General features: G+C 35.5%; 2 protein-coding genes across 5 annotated transcripts in view; one reads left to right on the top strand and one right to left on the bottom strand.

Moving 5' to 3' along the window:
- The window catches only part of LOC114877094, a 37399-nt gene extending 20006 nt beyond the window's left edge, over nt 1–17393 (bottom strand). The window contains exons 1-2 of one of the 2 annotated variants that reach the window (XM_029189240.2): nt 17047–17393; nt 14636–14682 (exon numbers count right to left, since the gene is read on the bottom strand). In XM_029189240.2, coding sequence (XP_029045073.2) covers nt 14636–14682; nt 17047–17069 — 70 coding nt within the window. In that variant the 5' untranslated portion in view covers nt 17070–17393. The remainder of the gene's footprint in view (nt 1–14635; nt 14683–17046) is intronic. The other variant, XM_029189241.2, reaches the window with a different exon arrangement.
- LOC114877095 (aladin-like) lies at nt 15992–19989 on the top strand. 3 transcript variants are annotated; one of them, XM_029189245.2, is made up of 7 exons: nt 15992–16893; nt 17647–17843; nt 17942–18337; nt 18407–18524; nt 18594–19063; nt 19136–19460; nt 19524–19989. In XM_029189245.2, the coding sequence occupies exons 3-7, from the start codon at nt 17979–17981 to the stop codon at nt 19833–19835; spliced, it is 1584 nt and encodes a 527-aa protein (XP_029045078.1). In that variant the 5' UTR covers nt 15992–16893; nt 17647–17843; nt 17942–17978; the 3' UTR covers nt 19836–19989. The 3 variants fall into 3 exon arrangements, with proteins under 3 accessions (XP_029045078.1, XP_029045077.1, XP_029045076.1); XM_029189244.2 differs by having other exon boundaries at nt 15993–16407; nt 17647–17779; XM_029189243.2 differs by having other exon boundaries at nt 15993–16893; nt 17647–17779.
- The last annotated feature ends 573 nt before the right edge of the window (nt 19990–20562 follow it).

Raw genomic sequence — 20562 nt, 5'->3', positions numbered from 1 at the left:
GGTGGCTCAAGTGTCACGGTTCATCTTCAACCCCTTAACCGTATAATTATTTTCTCGCCAGAGGAACTGCCAACACGCCGTGATAATTAATGACAGTCTTGCTCGTCAGTTGATAAAATTCAACATTTTCATGTTGAATTTAAATGGGGTGGAAATTGATGAAATTTATAATATTAAAAATAGATTTGTGTCTAAATATTTTTAAATATAAAATTACACGTAATATTATAATTTTTTATAATGGAGAATTCTGTTTCACGATTTTATAGCGTGAGAAATTTATTCAAACAGGGTAGAGAAAAGTGTTCGTTGAATTGCAAGGGTAGACTCTCGTTGACATCGAAGTTTCCCTGTAACATTATAATCGAATAACGCGGCCGCAGGGATAACGTTAAACGGATTATTGTTCTTTTACCTCGTTAAATCTTGACCGAAGGCACGCGACTTAGCCGCACGGGGGTGAACTGATGGGATAATTTTGAAATTTTTCTCCTTTGATTCTATAATAATTTATAATATATAACAAAATAAAAATTATTGGCTAATAATTGCTGACGATTTTTCTCTATTTTGGAAATGGAATTATCTTGAAATCTTTCTGCTCTGTTTCTAATAACAAAATAAAAATTCTTGATTAATAATTGCTGATGATTTTTCTCTGTTTTGGAAATGGAATTATTTTGAAGAATTCTTCCCCTGATTATAGTTTACAGCATATAACAAAATAAAAATAGTTGGTTAATAATTGCTGATGATTAGTTTTTTATTTTTCTCTGATTCTAATTTAAAATATATAACGAAATAAAAATTACTAATAATTGCTGACGATTTTTCTCTATTTTATTATTATTAGGAATATTTGAATTTTTGCATTTTTTTTAATAATCTCCTGTATCTAATTATTCATTTTACAAATTTCCATAAATCCATCACGTTCATAATCGATGCATAATTGTTGCATACAATGTGGTGATGCATACATCACGGATACGTGACGGTCTATAGAGAATTCTCATTTAGATCTGTTGTAATTAATTAAGCGTGGTATAGCCTGTTACGATAATTTCATTAAGTAATGTGAAGGAAACAGTTCATAATATCTATTAGTACCACTTAATTATCTGATTCAATATAGTCACATCATTAATATTTCTCTAAGCAATTTCACCTAAATTAATAATTTTAAGTACATAATTCCACCTCGATGAGAACCTTCATCAAAGTTTGAAATGTTCAGTTCGAATAAAATATCATTGAAATTTATGAAAGCAGAAAATCCTCATATGGAAGATGGAACACATGGTGTTTCAATCTATTTGTTCTGTATTTTATTTGATTTAAACTAAAAACGATGCAATGTAACAATGACAAATTCGAGTGCGCAGACGCTTTTCCATTTTTATCGACGATACGATTCTGGGTCGTAGATACAAATTCGAGGCTGCACCCGGCAACAGATTACAACCGAATCTATTTGTCACGTTTGATCGATCAATAATTTCTTTTTTCTTTGTAAAACGAAAATAGTTTAGTGGTTTCGATAAATTGTAGCGGAGAAACAATGGCCATTGCCGAGCAATTTCCGGTTTTAATGAGTTCATCAAGTAAATTGGGTTTCGCGAATAATTAGATGGTTAATTCGTTTTTAAAATCGAATTGTGATTTAATATTTTGATAATGAAACTTCTGAAATTATTAACGAAGCTCTGAAATTCATATATTCCTATTTGCAATTAACAAAATAATAAATTTTATTTTTTAATTTCAGAAATTAATTAATGCATTAACGGAGGTATAATTTCGAGAGGGAAAAACAATCTATTGTATAAACATTTTGTTACCCTTTTTTCACTTGCAAACAATTTTATCGAGATCCACCCGACATACGTCGATAAGCTGATTAAATATTAGCTAATTAAATATTTTTAAAAGTAAGTGGCGGATTAATTCTATTAGCATTATTAATGTAGAAATTTTTAATAGCAAATATGTATTACTAGTGAACATAAACATTTATGTATTGATTATATATTCTAGGCTTTGGTTTTTCACAGATATTAATGATTTATTGATAATCAATACTAGAATAATTAAAACTTCTCAAAATAATGGCTTCCAAATTCGATTTAACTTCACTTTGAGGGACACAAAATTGTTCACCTTTATTTTGATAATCTAATAGTATTTAACGAATAGAATCAAAAATACCAGTTTTTATTTATCTAAATATTAGACTACAGAAGATGCATAAAATTGCAAACACTACAGACATAACAAAAGAAAATCTCAAAGTTAAAAATCCCAAAAATTATGAAACTTTGTAAAAATATAGGGGATGGTTAATGTTGTGTTTTTATTGAAAAAAGTTGTAACAATATTTCTCCCCTGTTATTGAAGGTGTATTGTATGTATTAGCGACTGGTTGGCGACTTTGTTCTGTAGCCGATCGTTCGGGCGCGCAGCCGCACTTTCCTTTTCGTATACATATTCAACCCCTTTTCACCCCTTACGTTACGTCAACTGTATTGGCCAACGACGTCCCTTCTCGGTGAAATTTTAATCGGCGATTTCGGTTTACTTTCTCACCACGGTACATTAAGCTGTCCAATTAAAACCTTTCTCGATGATTCAAATCTCAAAATCAGGGTTCCGATCGTCAGATTAAGGATCATTAGATTACTTTTTTTTATGAAGAGACTAGGACATCAGAATGACCTTTTTTCAAAATATTTTTACAGAATCAAGATCACTTCTCCCCAATATGTATTAAGTTTCACAATTCTAATTTAATTCTGTATTTCATATTGTTTTAATGATTTAATTTTTCACTGTCCCTTTAAAAATTATTCCTCTTAAGTCGGCGGACCATGGAGAGAGCCACAGTTCTAATTTAATTCTATATTTCTATGAATTTTTGATGAAATTAAAATTTGTATGAAATTAAAAATTATCCTTCTAATATATGACACGCTTTTGTTTAAAAATTATGCTTTTACCTTTAGGTTAATATCTAAGGGTTAATTTTGAAAACACAGAAAAATAAATAGTTTTTTAGAAATTTTCTAGATAGAAGAAATAGCCCATTTTCACTATTTACTAATTAATGTAATTAAACACCCCTTAGGCTTTATAAAATTAAATTTAATAATTAAAATATTGATCATTTTATCAAATAAAATTTGTCAAGATATACACAATTTTGCTTTCGTGCAATTTGAATGATTTACTGAAATCTCAATCATCTGAAATCAAAGGGTTACAGAAAACGGTATGGTATAATTAGAAGAAGGAAGTCCCGGCTGCCGAAGATCATGTTATATTATAACAAGAGTAACCAGTGAATATGTTGAACGATGGACAGCTACCCGATATTGTACGAAGAGATAAGCTCGATAAATATAGATAAAACGACGTTCCTTTCCGTACATTTGGATGCGTGGGCATGTTACGTAAACGGTAACCCTGGCACAGGGACCTGAGGAGCTGGATATTCTGTCTGGCATTAACGCCATTGTTAAATACGATTGTCACTAGAAACGATAGACAGGCCTAAGTGAATCATTGTTGCAAGTAATATTAACGTTAGTAATTATCCGAAGAAGTTGTACATCTTACGAGCCAAGTGGGTTGATGTCTACATTAGAAAAAATTAGATTTAATGATTTCCTTTAAATTAATTAATTAAAGGTGAATTATATTAAAAATTAAGTATAAGATAAATTTTCTTGTACTGAAAAATCAATATAGATAAATTTTCAAAATTTTCAACAGTGTTAATTAAAAATTGTAGTAGAATGAAACTGAAGATAAATTTTTTTGTACTGAAAAATTAATATAGAAGATTTCCAACAATGTTAATTAAAAATTGTAGTAGAATGAAATTGAAGAAGATAAATTTTCTTGTACTGAAAAATCAATATAGGAAACTTCCAAAATTTCCACCAACATTAATTAAAATTGTAGTAGAATGAAATTGAAGAAGATAAATTTTCTTGTACTGAAAAATCAATATAGGAAACTTCCAAAATTTCCACCAATGTTAATTAAACAATGTAGTAGAATGAAATTGAAGAAGATAAATTTTCTTGTACTGAAAAATCAATATAGAAAATTTCTAAAATTTCTACCAATGCTAATTAAAAATTGTAGTAGAATAAAATTGAAGATAAATTTTCTTGTACTGAAAAATTAATAAAGAAATTTCCGAAATTTCTAGCAATGCTAATTAAAAATTGTAGTAGAATGAAATAGAAAAAATGTACAAGTATAACCGTTTTGCCGAAGCCTTGGACTACATTTCATCTTAGTTTTCATTTCTGAACACCGATTAGCCTGAGTGAATGAGTTCCAAGCTCAGATAAGAAATTTTTCCACGGTGCAACGTAAATCGAATTAAACCGTGCGTAGTTCTAAATCGTTATCCCAATGTTACACAACGTGACAATTTTGTTGGAAACTGCATAATTAGTCACGCTTCAGATACGAATTTGTATTTCGTACCATTATCATCCGTTTCAAGGGGAACGATACCACTTATCTAATTATTAATAATTCAACTAGGAACTTGAAACTACAACCATTAAGAAGAAACATTAAACAAACGTTATTAAAATTGTTTATAGCAACAAAACAGAATATATTTATATGCGAAGAAAGAACATTGAACTCTGGAAAAGTTTTGAAGTTACGAAGGGTAAATAAGTTCAATAAAATAGAAAAGTAAGCGTAAACAACAGAAACCAGAAGGCAAAAAGAAAAATCGAATAAAACAAAAGGTACTTTATTTTCCCTCTGGGAGTAGAATTTATTTTACCAGTATACTCGACAAAGGATAAATTCGAAAAATCTGGAAGAATCGCTGTGATTTATTCAGATTCTATTTCAAAAATTTCAGGATTCTGCCAGCGCGATCTAAAGAAGAAGCCTAGAGCAACGTGGGAATGCAGAAAAGAAAAGATGCTAGACGAGAATAACAGAGGGTTTGAGGGAGCTTAAAGTACCAGCAAATTCGCCGGTCGAATGTATAGGGTGTGATAAAAGTGCCTAAGGGATTTCTTTGGACGATCAATAATTTTTTGGAAATTTAATTCTTTGTTATAATAGAAAAATTACCAAGGGGGCGGAATTAACACCGTTTCTCTACCCCTAACAATGCTGCAAAAATCTCTATAGATATTATAGTGATCCAACAAATTTTTAATTAATAAAATTATGTGTTTAAAAATTTTTATTACTCTTTATTATCAAATTTGGAAAAATTGCAAAAGAAATTCTTTTATCCTCACTAATCCACCATTACTTTTTATGGGAACCATAGTAATTCTGTAAATTTATGATGCTATGGATAAAATTATGTATTTAAAAATTTATGTAATTCTCTATTATCAAATTTTTTTAAATTGCAAAAGAATTTCCCACGTCCTTACCGATTCACCCTAACCCTGTATTGGGACCATGATCCCATAAATTTATAATATTATGAATAAAATTACCTATTTAAAAATTTATTTAATTCTCTATTATCAAATTTTGAAAAATTGAAAAAGAAATTCTTTCACCCTTACCTAAAATGAGCTGCCCATTTGCCAAATCAATTAACTTAAAAATAACAAAAGTTAGGGAAATTAAAAAAGTATACAGAGTTAAGTACCGATCAAGTGCTTTGACACTAAAATTTAAAAAAATTAAAAAGATGGAGTTGATCACTTTAGTCTCTGAACGGCTCGAATGGTACTTTCCTTTTCTACTGAAATACTAAATAGTTAGGAGAATTTGGTTCAGGAGGATATGTAAGGGTTCGAGGAGAACAGTTCGCATCATGATGTGTCGACAAAATCGATGAAAACGAAGCACGGAACTTCGTTGTCGGTCGTAGTCCCCACGGCTTTAGATGATCTTATAAGGGTGGCTGGCAGATACGTAGAACGAGCAGACATAAGTGATTTGGAACGTCGGACCATTATAGAATCGGCTAGGAACATTGTCGAAAACATTGGCCGCGAGTTTCTCCTCCCTCTCTGATGTCGGCTAGCTAACTAGATTCGAATTCGTGACACCTTCGGCACGATTGTCGCACGATCACCTTGCCAAGTCAACCTTCTTCGTAGCTGACTCTGTTAGAAACTAACAACTAATTCGATTTATGTGACTGGAAGCAGTGTTCTACTATTTTCACTAGGAGTTCATTGAGATGGTCAAAAGAGACATAGATGTACTTACACGAGTGTACAATGTTGAGCATGATAGGTTTCTTTAAGAAAAATGGCGATATAGGCGAAGGAAGCCTTATCGCTAGTATCGTGTAAACATTTACACCAGAAATTTTTATTTAATAGTTTATGAAACTGGTGGGGATCCTCTGGAAACCTGGTAGCTGGGTCAAGAATGACCCACCGTTCGAGAGTTCAAATTCTGTCTATTAGGGACACCCTAGAGTTCCCTAGGTATACTGGGATACATTCTAGGGATCCCTAGATACACCAGGGTACACTGCGATACACTTTAGGGACACTGGATTTCCCTAGACACATTGGAGTACACTGAAATACTTTCCAAGGTTCCCTAGATACACTTGAGTACACTTTAAGGTTCCCTATATACACTTGGGTACATTCTAGGGTTCCCTAGGTACACTAGGATACAGCTAAGGTTCCCTAGATACACTGGAGTACATTCTAAGGTTCTCTATATACACTGGAGTACATTCTAGGGTTCCCTAGATATACTGGGAAACATCTGGGGTTCCCTAGATACATTGGGGTAGACTTTACGGTTCCCTAAGTGCACTAGGGTACAGTGGGGCACACTCTAGTGTTCCCTAGCTACACTGGGTTCACTCTAGGATACTCTAGATACACTAGGTTCTCTAAGTAGTGCAAGGAGGAGTCTAGAGAAAATCCAGGGAGGGCCTAGGGACATTATAACACTTAAATATTTTTAGCTTTTCAGGTGTCACAAATTGAATCCTTCTGCTAATATTAATATTAAAATGTATGCCAATGTCACATATTAATTTTGTAATAAGAGTTGCTCGATAATTTGCAAAAAATAAGTTACCAACGAACCAATGAACTTGAAAAATGTATTATTTTTTTATGGAAAGAATACTTTGCGTTGCATATTTTGTTAACACTTATAATCGCGGGTCAAGAAGGGTTAATTAAAGCCGGTCTACCGTCGAGTTTCCGGGCTCCAAGAATAAATAACCAAATCGATAATGTATCTCGTCGAGCTCCGCTCGGCTCAATCGATTCCTTTGCATGTGAAAAATTAAAGAAGATGGACGAGTTTCTCATGCACTTATTGCAAAGAAACATTCCGCTGTTCTGATTGGAATGACACATATTTTTCAGGTCATTGCAATTTCTTTTTCTTCTCTTCATTCTTCTGAAATTCTACCATTCCTTTTTATTACACCATGAAATGTATTTTTCTAATAAATTGTGCAATCATTCCTGACAACGTAGGTTTACTCCTTAGCACCCCCTATTCGCTTCGAAAAATCCTGGACTTGATTTAGTAAGGATTCCCATGATCACCTTCCAGAAACTCTATGATCAGGACTTTTTCACGGGTCCGAACCATGCTTTCTCGGAAAATATCCATCGAGTCCGACTGAAATAACAAATAACCATGGAACACCCTGAGGACATACGATACCCGAGATTGCACTCTGTTTTGGGGAACGTAAAAACCCTGTGGTCACAGAAAGTAATACGATCCCTTACAGGATCCCATATGGGCGAGAAAAAAAAAAGCGTGTTGTGACATCCTTTGACCATCGATCGGTGGGTAATAAATGGAAAAGGATCATGGTGCTCGGTTTTGGATTACAGATCTAATGGCCGATAATGGTGATCATTAAGCTTATTAACCGTCAACGGTGTCACAAATCACACGTGAAAATTGAATTAGACGAGTGAAGTCCGGGGAAATTGTTCTCGCATAGATACTGTCTTGATTAACTGGCGACACAGCTGAAGCTTAGACTGGCCAACGAATGTTTTCAAGTGAAACGTAGCATTAATTTTTCTATCATTCAATCTGTTCATTTTGATGGAAAGCATTTTTCAGTGGAAGCATAGGATATCCTTAATTAACTGCTTAAAACGAAGGCTACTTATGAATTAATTAAGCTGGAAATTAATTGTAAGTGGTTGATTTAAAAAAATAATTACTGCTATTTGCTTGATATTTTAGGAAATTTATGTAATATTAATTCTTAAACAGCAGAGCCTGGGTCAATCGTGACCCGAACAAAGATATTAACCTAAAGTTAAACTAAAGAATATCTTTTAATGGAACCGTGTAAAATTTGGAAAATGAAAATAATATGAAATAGAAAATTAAATTAAAATTGAGGCTCTCTCCATGGTCCGCCTCGGACAGCTTCAGATAGCGGACCGGGAAGAGAGCTCCAATTATTCGGGATTGCTGTTAAGCTGACTCGGGGGTGGGAGGGGGGGCTCACGGAATATTCATGGGTGCCTCCAGCTTGTTTTGCTGACTCCCTCCCCCCCATAAGTCATCGTCAAAAAAGAAAGAAAATTATTCGCAAGCTAGGTCTGATCAGCTCAAAAAGACATCTCATTTCACGTTTTAACGTTTCAAACGAAAGAGTTTCATGTATTGGAAGAATAATTTTTAAAGAAAATGAAAATAATATGAAATACAAAATTATAGTCAGATTGTGTCTCTCTCTATGGTCCGCCTTCTGAGGTTTAATGGGAAATTCGAATCAGCGAGCGGTAAGTATTGTGTTAATGGATCCATTCATACCTGGCACCGATACATTAATCGTTCGCGGAAAGGAATTCGAACAGGCAAGAAAATCACACCGCTATTTTCGGTGACAGGCATCGCCGAAATATTTGGAAGAAGCATTACTAAACTGTGCTCAATGAACTCAATGGACCAACCCTTTCGTTGGCAGATGCACAGGACAACGATAGAACATTGCCAACTAATTTCTCGCGCAATCGTTCAGCTCTGGTTACGATTTCTCGAACAATGAATAACGCATTGAATAATTATCGGCTATCATCGTGTTAAGAAATCAGCTGTTCACTGACGCGACGTTTCGAGTTTTGTATAAAATCAAGCAATTAACCCTTCGTCGCCTTCATTAGTGTAACTCGTTGATTAATTAAACGTATGAAATTTACTTAGATCTATTTTTCAAATAAAACGACACCATCTGACCTGAATACAAATATTATCATTTAATTCACAGTTTAACATAAGCTCTATTTTTATCGTTTCCTCTCTCGAATGCAACTGCTTTTTTCCTCGCACTTCGTAATTTTAAAGGAAAATCACTTCCCATCGCCTTTCTGCAGAAATTCAACCTACGGGTATTATAAATCCAAATAAGCGACTAAGAAAACACAAAAGATTATCGCAAATACGTCGTATAATGACGTGAAAGAAGGTTACGTATATAAGCGAACGTAACAACATCAGCAATAAATAATGAAAAGAAATAAAAATACAACCATTATTAATTTCACAAACGACTCTTCCGTGAATCACTTTCGCGTTCATGTAACACATTTCCGAGAAATCGCATACCAGAATGAAAATCCTACTTCATTAAAACTTGATCGGATAATTTATGCAGAATATTTCATAGCTGAAGTAACTGAAATATTTAACACTTTGCACATATTTGATATATTTCAGAGTACTAAAATTTTCAGTGGTACAGGATTTTTTAAAAATGAATTTCTATAATATAAACAGTTTCTTAATTTAAAGCTATACATCTCTTCATTAAAGAAAGAATTATGCATTGGAAAATTAATATGTCTGATATTTGGAATACCAGTACTCATTGTGATCGACACCAAAAAATACCTGTACTCAATATGTTTAATATTCCAATTATGCTATCCTCAAACAGATTAATGTATTGAATACCGGTACTCAGCGCATAGGATGCGCTTAAATACCGGTACTCAATATTTTAACTATTGGAAAATTTCAAGAAATTTCTTCTACTATAATCTACGAACGATGTTATGTTGTTTGATAACTATAAGAGGACCTTTTCGCGGTTTCCGCCACCTTGCCTCGAAAGGTTAAAGAACTTTTGACGATTTGCCAAATGTAGCATCGCCGGACTTGCGCTCCTCTCGGCGCTATCCTTTTGTACTTTTCTGTTTGCATAGCTTCGACGTCTAATTTCAATTCAGATATTGCTCTTCCATTGCTGCTTGAAGCATCACGTTTCAAACGGTAATCTGGTTCTATCAAGTATCCGTCTCGAATTTTATTCAACAGAACATTAATTAAAATTTCAACGAGTCGATAAAATAACGATTTCCTTGCGAATGTTTACATAATACTAACTCCGAAAATTTTATCGCGTTTACATAATATCAAATGACTGATGATGCGGCGAGCTGAAGATTTCGCAAGTTGGCAAAAATGTCGCGCGATGGAAAAGAAAAATTGGTTCGTCCACCCCGCACGGGATTCCCTGTTCGCGTGTCGCTCGAAAAGTTAAGTATAAACGTCTCGTGACGGTCGAATCATTCGAATGCGGAAAGGTCGAGCATGTGATGTGGGCCTCGTGGTCACTCACTTGCTATTCATAACTTGAACTCGAGGTGGTTCGTTCCGCGCGCAGTTTTCAGACGCGTCGCGTCGCCTAGCGTCGGTTCAGACATGTGAGTGCGCTCGGATACGCATTGCATTCCCACGTGCAACGGCTTTAACCTTTTACAATGGTGAACATCGCCGTTTTTCAACGACAACATTGAAATATGTTGAATTTTTAACCCGGCAACGTTGCGATTGAAAAATGTAACATAAAGTGTGTACTTTAATTTTTAAAAATAATTCTTTCGATGCAATAAAAATTAAACGAGTCTATAGATTCAACAATGTTAAACTATTTTGCGGATTATGTAGTCGTTACGTGACTATTACATTTTTACTTTCCTACTTTTGCGCGCAACCGCAAATCACCGCATAACTTTTATACGATTGTCTCGTTGATTTTCAATGGAATACATAACACTGTCTAAGTTAGTATAGTTTATACGATAAAAAGAACCACACATTTACAAACTTCTTTTACAAACGGTAAAATATATCTGTTACTTTCTTGTTTACTAATTGTTATCTACATATGACGATTTCTTCAGGAATTTCTTCCATTTCTTATCAACTTTATCAAACAGTTAAATATATGAAAAAATCTGCTTAGAAAATAAATAAATTAATTCTGTGATTACAAATTTATGTTACACTGCGAATATTATAAAACAGTCGCATGATTCAATTTGTAATTTCAACAACTTCACACGACTCGTCTAATTTCTGAACAATTAACGGATTTTAAGGTGAACAGTCACACGTATCATAATTCGGTTTTATCTAATTTGGTTACACCAAATTGGCTTAACGAAATTTAATGCTAGTCGATACCAGATCAGAATTGATTGATTGTCATCGATAATTTCAATCAGATATCAGTTCTAACGATAATAGAATTCGTAGCTTCACTGTACTGCATTAAATTTAATTATATTTGATTTTCTTCTATTTTCTACTGCTGTGCTATTTTTCCCAAGAAAATTTATTCTCTCCACCACCTTATCCATTCACCTATTCGGCCGAAATAAAACGGAGTCATCACGATAAGAGACGATCCAGCTAGTCACCGTATTAAATCTTTTCACACAACTAAACACACGCAACTGTACACGCGATGTACCAACACTTCTATTCGAGCAGACACACGTAACGCATGCAAAGCCACGCTTTATTACTCGTGGCTCCCCAAGCTTGTTACGTAATCCGCGGGAACGTCGAGAAGGTCTACGATCTGCAACCACGTGCCACGCTGATGCATAAATGCAGTCTCTTCGAAGAGAAAATAATGCTTTCTTTTTTTTAAACAAAATCAATACACGATCGCGAAATTGTTCCTCGAACAGCAGGATTGTTTGTGTTCAGTGAAAACATGATCATGGTCATCGTTTATGTGATTACATTCGGTATTGTATGTATGAAAGAGAAGGTGTAAGTTGATTCCACGAAGAAGTTACGACTGTGAATTATTTAGTGGATTGAGTACCAGTATTTGATGATTTATGTTCGAAATACCGCAAATGTGTAATCTTCCAAGTGATTTGGTGGTCGGAGTACCGGTACTCGGGAAGTTTATTAGCCGGAATACCGGTACTCAAGGCACTTAATATTTTGTACTGCCGATGCTCAATGCGTCAGTGGCTTGAGTACCGGTATTTAATGCTGTATTGCTTGGAAACAGGCATTTTTAGTATTTGAAAATTTTCAAAACTGTCGTTAAAATATATGATTCTTCTATTGTTCTTTATTATTTCTATTATAGTATATTATAATAATTCTATTATTATTATTTTCTATTATAGATCCAAGTGTTGCTACTGTACTGTTATTACTTATCATTCGTTTATTGCTATTCTTAACACGAAAACCACTAACGAGTGAAGTTAAACTAACAATCATCCACCGCTTTATTATCAGTTTTACGATGGAACGTGTTTAAATGAAAAAAAAGAGGTTGTTACTGTTTCCAGCACATCGTGCTTATTCGTCTGACTATTCGAGAATCGATAGCGAAGTGTGAAGCGAGACTCGACGGTTACGTAACAAGCAATGTGGCCCAACTTTAAACGCACGTGTGTTCACGCATATTCATCCTCATTCCTTCTGCTTTGTCAATGTTATACTTAGCATCTCTACACACGCACAAGCAACCTTACACACATATCAAAAGTTCATCACGGTCTAATCTCATATTCAAATTTTCAAATATGTCATTTTTCTCACGTCTAGACGTCCATGTGTACCTTTTTCTCTCGTATAGACGCTTAATTTTATTTTAGATGCTCACTTTCAATACAAAATCATATTATAAAACAATTTTGAACAAATGGAATTTTCATCTTTGAGTATTATAACACTAATTAACATTAATTATTAATTTCCACATTTTACTTTTGTATATTTAACATCTTTTTGAGTATTGATTGATAATATGACTTTCTTTATTGAGACGCATATGGTGCGTCATTGATTAAATTGATATGACGCACCTAGTGTGTCATTTTATTTGAATGCTTATTTTTATTAAATATGGTTTCTAAACCCACATAATACGAAAATGTAAATTATATTCTAAAATTAAAGTAATATACTGTTCGATGGAAGAACTTAAGTAGAAGAAAGGAACGTATTCTTCCGCGGCAAGTAGTACAAGTCAACTACTGACGCTACTTATGGGGAATCACAGGAAACACCATGAGCAAATACACAAAAATCAATGAATCTCCATAACTAATCTAAGAAACTTTTTCATTATTTCATGCTCTAAATTGATCACAACGTTATCACTGGTTTATCAACGATTTTTCAGTGCTCGTTTAATCCCAATTAAGTCTAGTCAATTTATTGAATTCAGATTGTATGAACAATTCAGTGAATTGATTAATAACACTCAGAGAACGCGTGGACATTCATACAATTCCATTTATGGAAGACAGACACGAACAAAGGAGAAACTAAATGTATATTAAACGCGAAATAATATTTCTGTATAAAATATCAAGTTCACTGGTAATTTGTCATATTTTTCAATAAAGTCTGTGAAAATTGAACATAAAAAATTTATGAAAATTAACATCCTCCTTTATTATCCATAGAGATATGGTTTGTACTACAGCCTGAGGCAATCGCATTATTTCAAAAGACATTCGTAAGGGGCTGAAGCACCCTTGTAACAACATCCTTTCCATCTTTTTTTCAACATAATAGGATTCGTTCCCAAGTTCGAGCAGCATCGCGATCGAGGCGCAACGGCTGTTCCTATTGATTCGGTCGGTTTCAACCCCTCTCTCTTTCAGCCCGCCATAGTTCTCTCGTTTCCTCCGAAGATCTTTGACCCCCACGAGAGAAGGACCGTGAATGTCAAGGGTTGCGGATCCTGAATTCTTGGCGAACGTACATTTTTGTGGGGGGACAGACTGGATCACCCCCCATCGAACGAAATCGACTGAATAGGCTATTTAACCGATACAGGATGTCCCGAGACGACATAAGGTGATTTCAGGCGAGAAATTATATTAAATTTATATCACGACTGATTTGTCATCGTTAAATTATACTCTTTTATGAAACCATCGCCGTCTTCAACTACATCCTAATTGCATTAGATGAACTAGTTCATGTGGATCAGCCTCTAAGTAACGGTATTATATGAATAATATTTCATATTTAAGTCATACTTATATATAGAAGCATAGTTGTAGTTATTACGAGACCGAAACTAAAGCTTGTTCCATTTTGAACAAATTTAAATTTCCCGCGCATTTGTTTGACGGTTCTTCTACACACGTATCGATTCGTTCTTTTCAATAGATGTCAATTGAATCATCGTCTATTAATTAGATAGCAACTGTTACAAAATATTAATCCCATGAAAGCGGGTGGGAATTATTCAACAGCTAATGAATATCGACGTATCGGAAAAATTATTCTATGACGCAACGAGTGGTTATGACTTTTGAAAGAGAAATATGTATGTATATATTTTCTATTTCGTGAAACAAGAATTTAGGTTAATTCTTTTGTCATGCCAACGTACCTATTTTATCTTGTTCACTGTAGATGCAATACCGTTGGCATGTGAGACTAAAAAGAAAAATTATTTTTCATTTTCTAACCTACTCATTCATCTTATAACAGTTTCTATGTATCTACGCGAACTGCGCATGCGCGGAATTTCTTACATTCACAATGCATAAAATTGTCAGTTTGATCATCGTAGAGGGTGGAATAATTGGCAGCGTTTCAAACGTAAAATAAAATATTAATATCGTGTTTAAAATTTAATTTATAATGCTTAAGATACATAGATCATTTTAAAATACTCAAGGTGCGAGAATTCGTTATCAAACACTACATCTACGCACATGTACATAACCTTCGTTTTACCTACCTCCGCGCGCGAAAAAGGCCGTTGCGCAATTCTGCCGGTATGTTTCCAATTTTCAAAATAAATTATTATTCTCCAAGCACGAAAACACGGGATTATATTGAATTTGTTCCACTACATTCATCGCGAACAGGAAAAAGCACTGCGCTATCTTTCCTCACCGAACTATTGTCACACCGAAGCGCGCGAAACGAGTATGTTTGTATAATGTTTGGTGTTACGTATGGTCAAGTTTTCAAGATCACTCAAGATTCAATGTAAACGACATTTTTGACATAATTGATATTAGAGACCCTTTTGATACGAACTACTGCTCCATCTATATATTTTCATTAACCATCGGACGGCAAACCATGGAGAAATCCCAAATTTTTGAATTTTCGACGAGATAATTTATGTATTTAATCAAAATTTAATAAAAATCTACCAAAAATCGTGTAATTAAACGCGAAAAATATATAACGTTTAGAAAGAGTAAGATTAAGGGTAAAAAGCACATTCTTAGCTAATACATGGGATTTAGTTGAACGTAAACCCTTATAACCTTATCGAACGATGATAACGCGAACTAGACTGATAAACACCGATGTGTCATGTAAATTCTAGACTTTTGAAAAATAAATGTATCAATGAGAATATACATGAACGTGTTATTAGATTCTGTAATTACACGTGCTTAGCTTGTTCTAACCTAGCGCGTACGTCGTACAACATTGACCGTGTATGACATCTCAAGCCGAAATAAATAAATTCTACAAGCCGTGTTATAAACAAAACAAAACGGTGTTTACGATTCCGATGGCCGACGATAATATAGTACGTTCACGAAACAATGATAGAAAAGGCGCACGTGTTTCAACACACGGTGTAAAAATAAATACAAATTACAATGAAATATTTTCAGCGCCATGTCGGCTACAGTGAACATTATCTATTCGATAAATGAAAATTAAAAAATGTATTGTCTCATAATGATAAATCCAGACAATCTACGGTATTAAATACCACCACCATCTTACACACCGATCTTCAACAGCATGCTGTCGCTGGTCTAACCAAACCATATTTTCCAGCCCTTTCGATTATTCTACGTTTTTCACATAGTATTTTTCAATAGTCTCTTGGAAATCTCTGTATAGACAGACAGAACCCTCCAAAGATAGAACATACATTACTGGTTGGTCGAAAGTTTACCGACGGTAAACGCGAAATATTGTTCGAAAAGTATTACAGACGAGGTTATAAGAAAGCATGCGGAAGTATGGAATAAAGTATGCAATTTTTCCGTTCGAGTTTACACTAGATATGTCACTAGGCCGGGTATAGATGGAAGCAGAGCGTAATAGTGAAACGGGTCATCGACGAGCGAGATACACCGGTAACGAGAGACGGGCTTTCCACGAGAAACAGCCTAGACATAGGTAAGGTCGCGTGTAAAGCACTTGCTTTAGCTAGACACATTTCGACGAAGGAAAATCATGGAGGGTGCCACGGATCGATGCCCGGCTGGGGAAACGGTCCTAGACAGAAACGACGAAATTCCGCTCGTAGTATCGCGCACTGTCACCGGATGAAACGGCTCACTGTAACCTCGTTCATCTACGCGACAATCATCTCGTGCCCTTGTTTATCCCGTGACACGGGTACGCGGTGCCATTTTTTCAGTTATCGGGCAAAGAAGACGGGACACGCGATAAATACGAGCACCTGGCGTGAAAGTATTTCTTTAAACGATACTTGTGTACGTGATTCGTTGAAGAGTATACGCGGGGTTGTAAACGGAGCGAGTTGTGGCCCACGATGGTGGCTGAGATGCACGTTCGATACTACATAGACGGCAAAAATGGCAATACCTGATCGGTTGTCTACGTTCAACACGCATTCAAATGCCTACGATGGGTATTACGGTAACAGGGTTTATTTCTGGTAATAGATCAACAACGATTAGTCATGAACATGCGACCATTAAATGCAGTTGAAAGAAGTATCATTAAGGAACGAACGGTTTGGGAAAGCGATTTACGTTTGGTAAACGATTTTTATTCGGTAATGAAACTCACCACCAATGCTTAGAGTTCGCCATCGAGTTTTTCGCTTAGAACCCTTCTTGCCCATCTCTTGCGAAGACCGAGCTGGTCCTCCTCCCTTCTGTCTCTCGTCTCCCCAGCGATCTCGGCCGACTTTCTAGAACGAAAGCTCCACCGAAATCATGTTGATCGTGACAGATCTTGCCACTACCTTCGCGGTAGCATTTTATCAATTGTCCGCCGACAAGTGTGTGCCGCGTTTCTAGTCTTCGCGAGATAAATAGCTTTTACAACGAAATGAACCGACGAACGAGGCCTGCCCGTAGCAGAAGACAATTCTAATACGTAATCTACGCCGCTCGAATAGCGACCGCATACTGCTGGTGTCCCCACCTCACCCCTCCCTTTTGGTCCCCACCCTGCTAGCGACGATCCCCTACCTCTGTCTCTGTCGTATTCAATGCATCCCGCCGCGCGTTCAATTCTTTCTTATATTTCTTTACTTTGGAAAGATTTTATCGTGAAAAAAATACTTGTATACGTTTCTTGAATTAAACTATAATACATAAACGTACAGATATTGGGTGTCATGCAAGTTTACAGCAATAATATTAATTCAAAGTTTCTCTTCAGGAGTAAGATGTTTTAAATGGCGGCTAAACGACGCATGCGCAGTACCGCGCCGATCCTGCACAACGATTGGCCGTTACCGTAGCAACTGATATAAACTGTCAGTGGCCATTTTATCCGGCGTCTGTTGTGCAAGGTATGAGAGGCTTTATCGCGAAATATGTTGAAATAACTTCAAATTAATTATTGTATCAATCTCTGTATGTTTTAATGAAAAAGTTATTGCTTAATAAATTTGTTGTGTCATATTTAATTGAACGAATGTTGTCTTTCATTGTTTTATGTTGTGCTCTTATAGGTTAAACAGGGATACGTAATTATTAAAACGATCAGTCATGCTGAAAATATTATCGTTGCACGATTTCGATTCTCCTTCTTTTGAGGAGCAAGCAGCCGTTGGGTTTATAGGAAATAATTTGCGCTATTGTAATTATGAACATCTGCAAGATGAATTGCAAACCTTTTTCAAATATATACGACAATATCCAGAAGTTTCTATCGCCCCGGATATTCTAGCTACGCGTGAAACGGCACGCACCGTTTGCGCTGATGATTTATTTTTGCCAGTTCATGATAGTATTTTTAAAAAACTTGCTAGCATTTGGAGGGAGAAAGGCTTAGTTGAAGCTATCTGTGTCGCTGCATCCGCAGAACCAGAAGAAGTTACAACAGTCATACATTGGATAGCCACAAGGTTTTTAATAATAAAACCGATGTATTAGTTTCATTTAACTTTGGAAACTAATTTGGTTTTTAATTTCAGACTTAAAAAGGGGTTAGATTTATTGGACAAAGGATTATATCAAAGAGAAATTTTACCTACTTCTGGAACTGGATCAGTTGCAGATGTTGTTCACACGCGGGATTGGGAAGCATCTCTTGTAAGAAATCAATACGGACAATTTAATTTTAGAAGTAACTCGTGTATCATTCCTTATGTCAATTTTCAGATCAGGTGTATTTCCTGGCATCCTCATTGTCCACGGTTGGCAGTGGTTACAAGGGATGACCGTATACGCATATTTTCTCAGGGAATACCAGTAGTGCCAGTATTGAGGCACAGTGCTCAAAAATCAATTTGCTGCGTAAGCTGGAGACCCCTCGCTGGCAAGGAATTGGCGGTAGCCTGTCATGGAGGTGTTTTGGTTTGGACCATAGAATTAGGAGCAGCCAGTAACTCTCTTAGCCATGCAGTGTTTCTGAAACAGCGCAATCATGCACCTGTAGTAAATGTTACATGGCACCCACAGGGCGATCTGCTGGTATCTTGTTCACCCGCAGACACCAGTATGATTGTCTGGGATATATCCAGGAAGGAAGGTGTTCCATTGAAGAGAGTAGGAGGTGGTGGTTTATGCTTTACACGGTGGTCATCCTGTGGCTCTCATTTATTATCTGCTACATGTAGAAAAATATTCAGGTATATCTTCCCTTCCCTTACGCATATTTTCATTTCTCTTTTTCTCTTAATTCCATTAATAATTACTCATAGAATTTGGAATACCGGAGTCGCAACCCCATGGCATGCGGATAAATGGACAGTACCTAACGGTCGTGTAGCAGCTGCGTGTTTCGGCCCAAAGTTAACCCTTCTATTCGCGTCCACCGAAGATCCTGCTACAGTTTTCTCTCTACCCTTACAAGATAACATTTTCGACGTCAAGAAAACATCCTTTGACGATGTAAAAATGGCTGTACCCTTGATAGACTTAACAAAAGTCAATTTCTCATCGGACGACGATTACGTTACTGTCGGTGGAAGAATAGTTGCTATGGAATGGGATCCTACAGGAAGATATCTTGCTATACTTTTTCAGGTAGGGTTTATCTAAGTTCCATCCTGATGTGATAAAATTCTAAATGAATTTCTAATTATTTAGGATAGCCCCTGGATTGCCTTAATCAAAACCAAGGTCGGAAAGCTATCTAGGGTGGTCGAAGTTAAACCAAGTTGCCTTATTAAAGGATTTACAGGCGAAGTTCCGAATTGCATGAATTTCTATCAGAAATGCGACGACAAATCCGGTATAATTTGTCTAACGATCGCTTGGAACAGTGGTCGTATACAACATTTTCCCATAATCGAAGAAGAAAGCACAGTTAACGTGAAAACAAATTATTCGTTAACGTCGCATTCGTTTTCATTACGGAACGATTCGTATAATTTCAATTTAACCTCCACGTACTCTTAGCGTTGTTAATTAACCTTTAAATCGCAATCTACAAAGATTCTATTTTCCCGTTTTTATACATTTGTATTTATAAGTGTACATAAGTATACAAGTGTTACAAATATATTTCGTTAAATCGAGTATGAAAGAGCAATAAATCGCATCTCGAGCGTCATGCTGCATTCCGACAGATATTATATAATATTTTATAACCGATTCGTCAACGTACTTGAAGGAAAAAAAAGATCGCCGGGACCCGTGTCAAGCTCTAATGTGCTAGCTTCCTAACGTATGGGATATACAACGCCATCGCTCTCGGGTTCGGTACCTAATTATACGAAGTCACATGCAGAGCGCACGTCTTTCTATTTTTACGTCGCTTGACCGAATGCTGAACGCCGACACGTACGTACGCGATGCGTCCCGCACTATTTCCAATACCGCTTCTCTATCCACTCGTACCGCTATACAACACCGAATACAAATTAACCACCAAAGTTCCCTTGTTTGAAACACCCTCCTAACCAAAATATACATTCCTCGAACTCAGTTTATCATCGCAGGCAACCGCTTTATTTACGATTCGAGAAATGCGACTTTAATATGAACCGTATAGTAAATACTATACCAATGAATGATTTCTTTAAATATCGTTAAACAATTCTATATAAAGAATATTATTAATATTACTAAAAATAAAGAAGATATCAATTTATTAATATTTCTACAAAGAAGTATGATTCTGATA

This window comes from Osmia bicornis, chromosome 8 (assembly GCF_907164935.1).
Source record: "Osmia bicornis bicornis chromosome 8, iOsmBic2.1, whole genome shotgun sequence".
Taxonomy (NCBI): domain Eukaryota; kingdom Metazoa; phylum Arthropoda; class Insecta; order Hymenoptera; family Megachilidae; genus Osmia; species Osmia bicornis.
The sequence above is the reverse complement of the archived record's forward strand: the minus strand, read 5'-3'. Positions and strand labels throughout refer to the sequence as shown.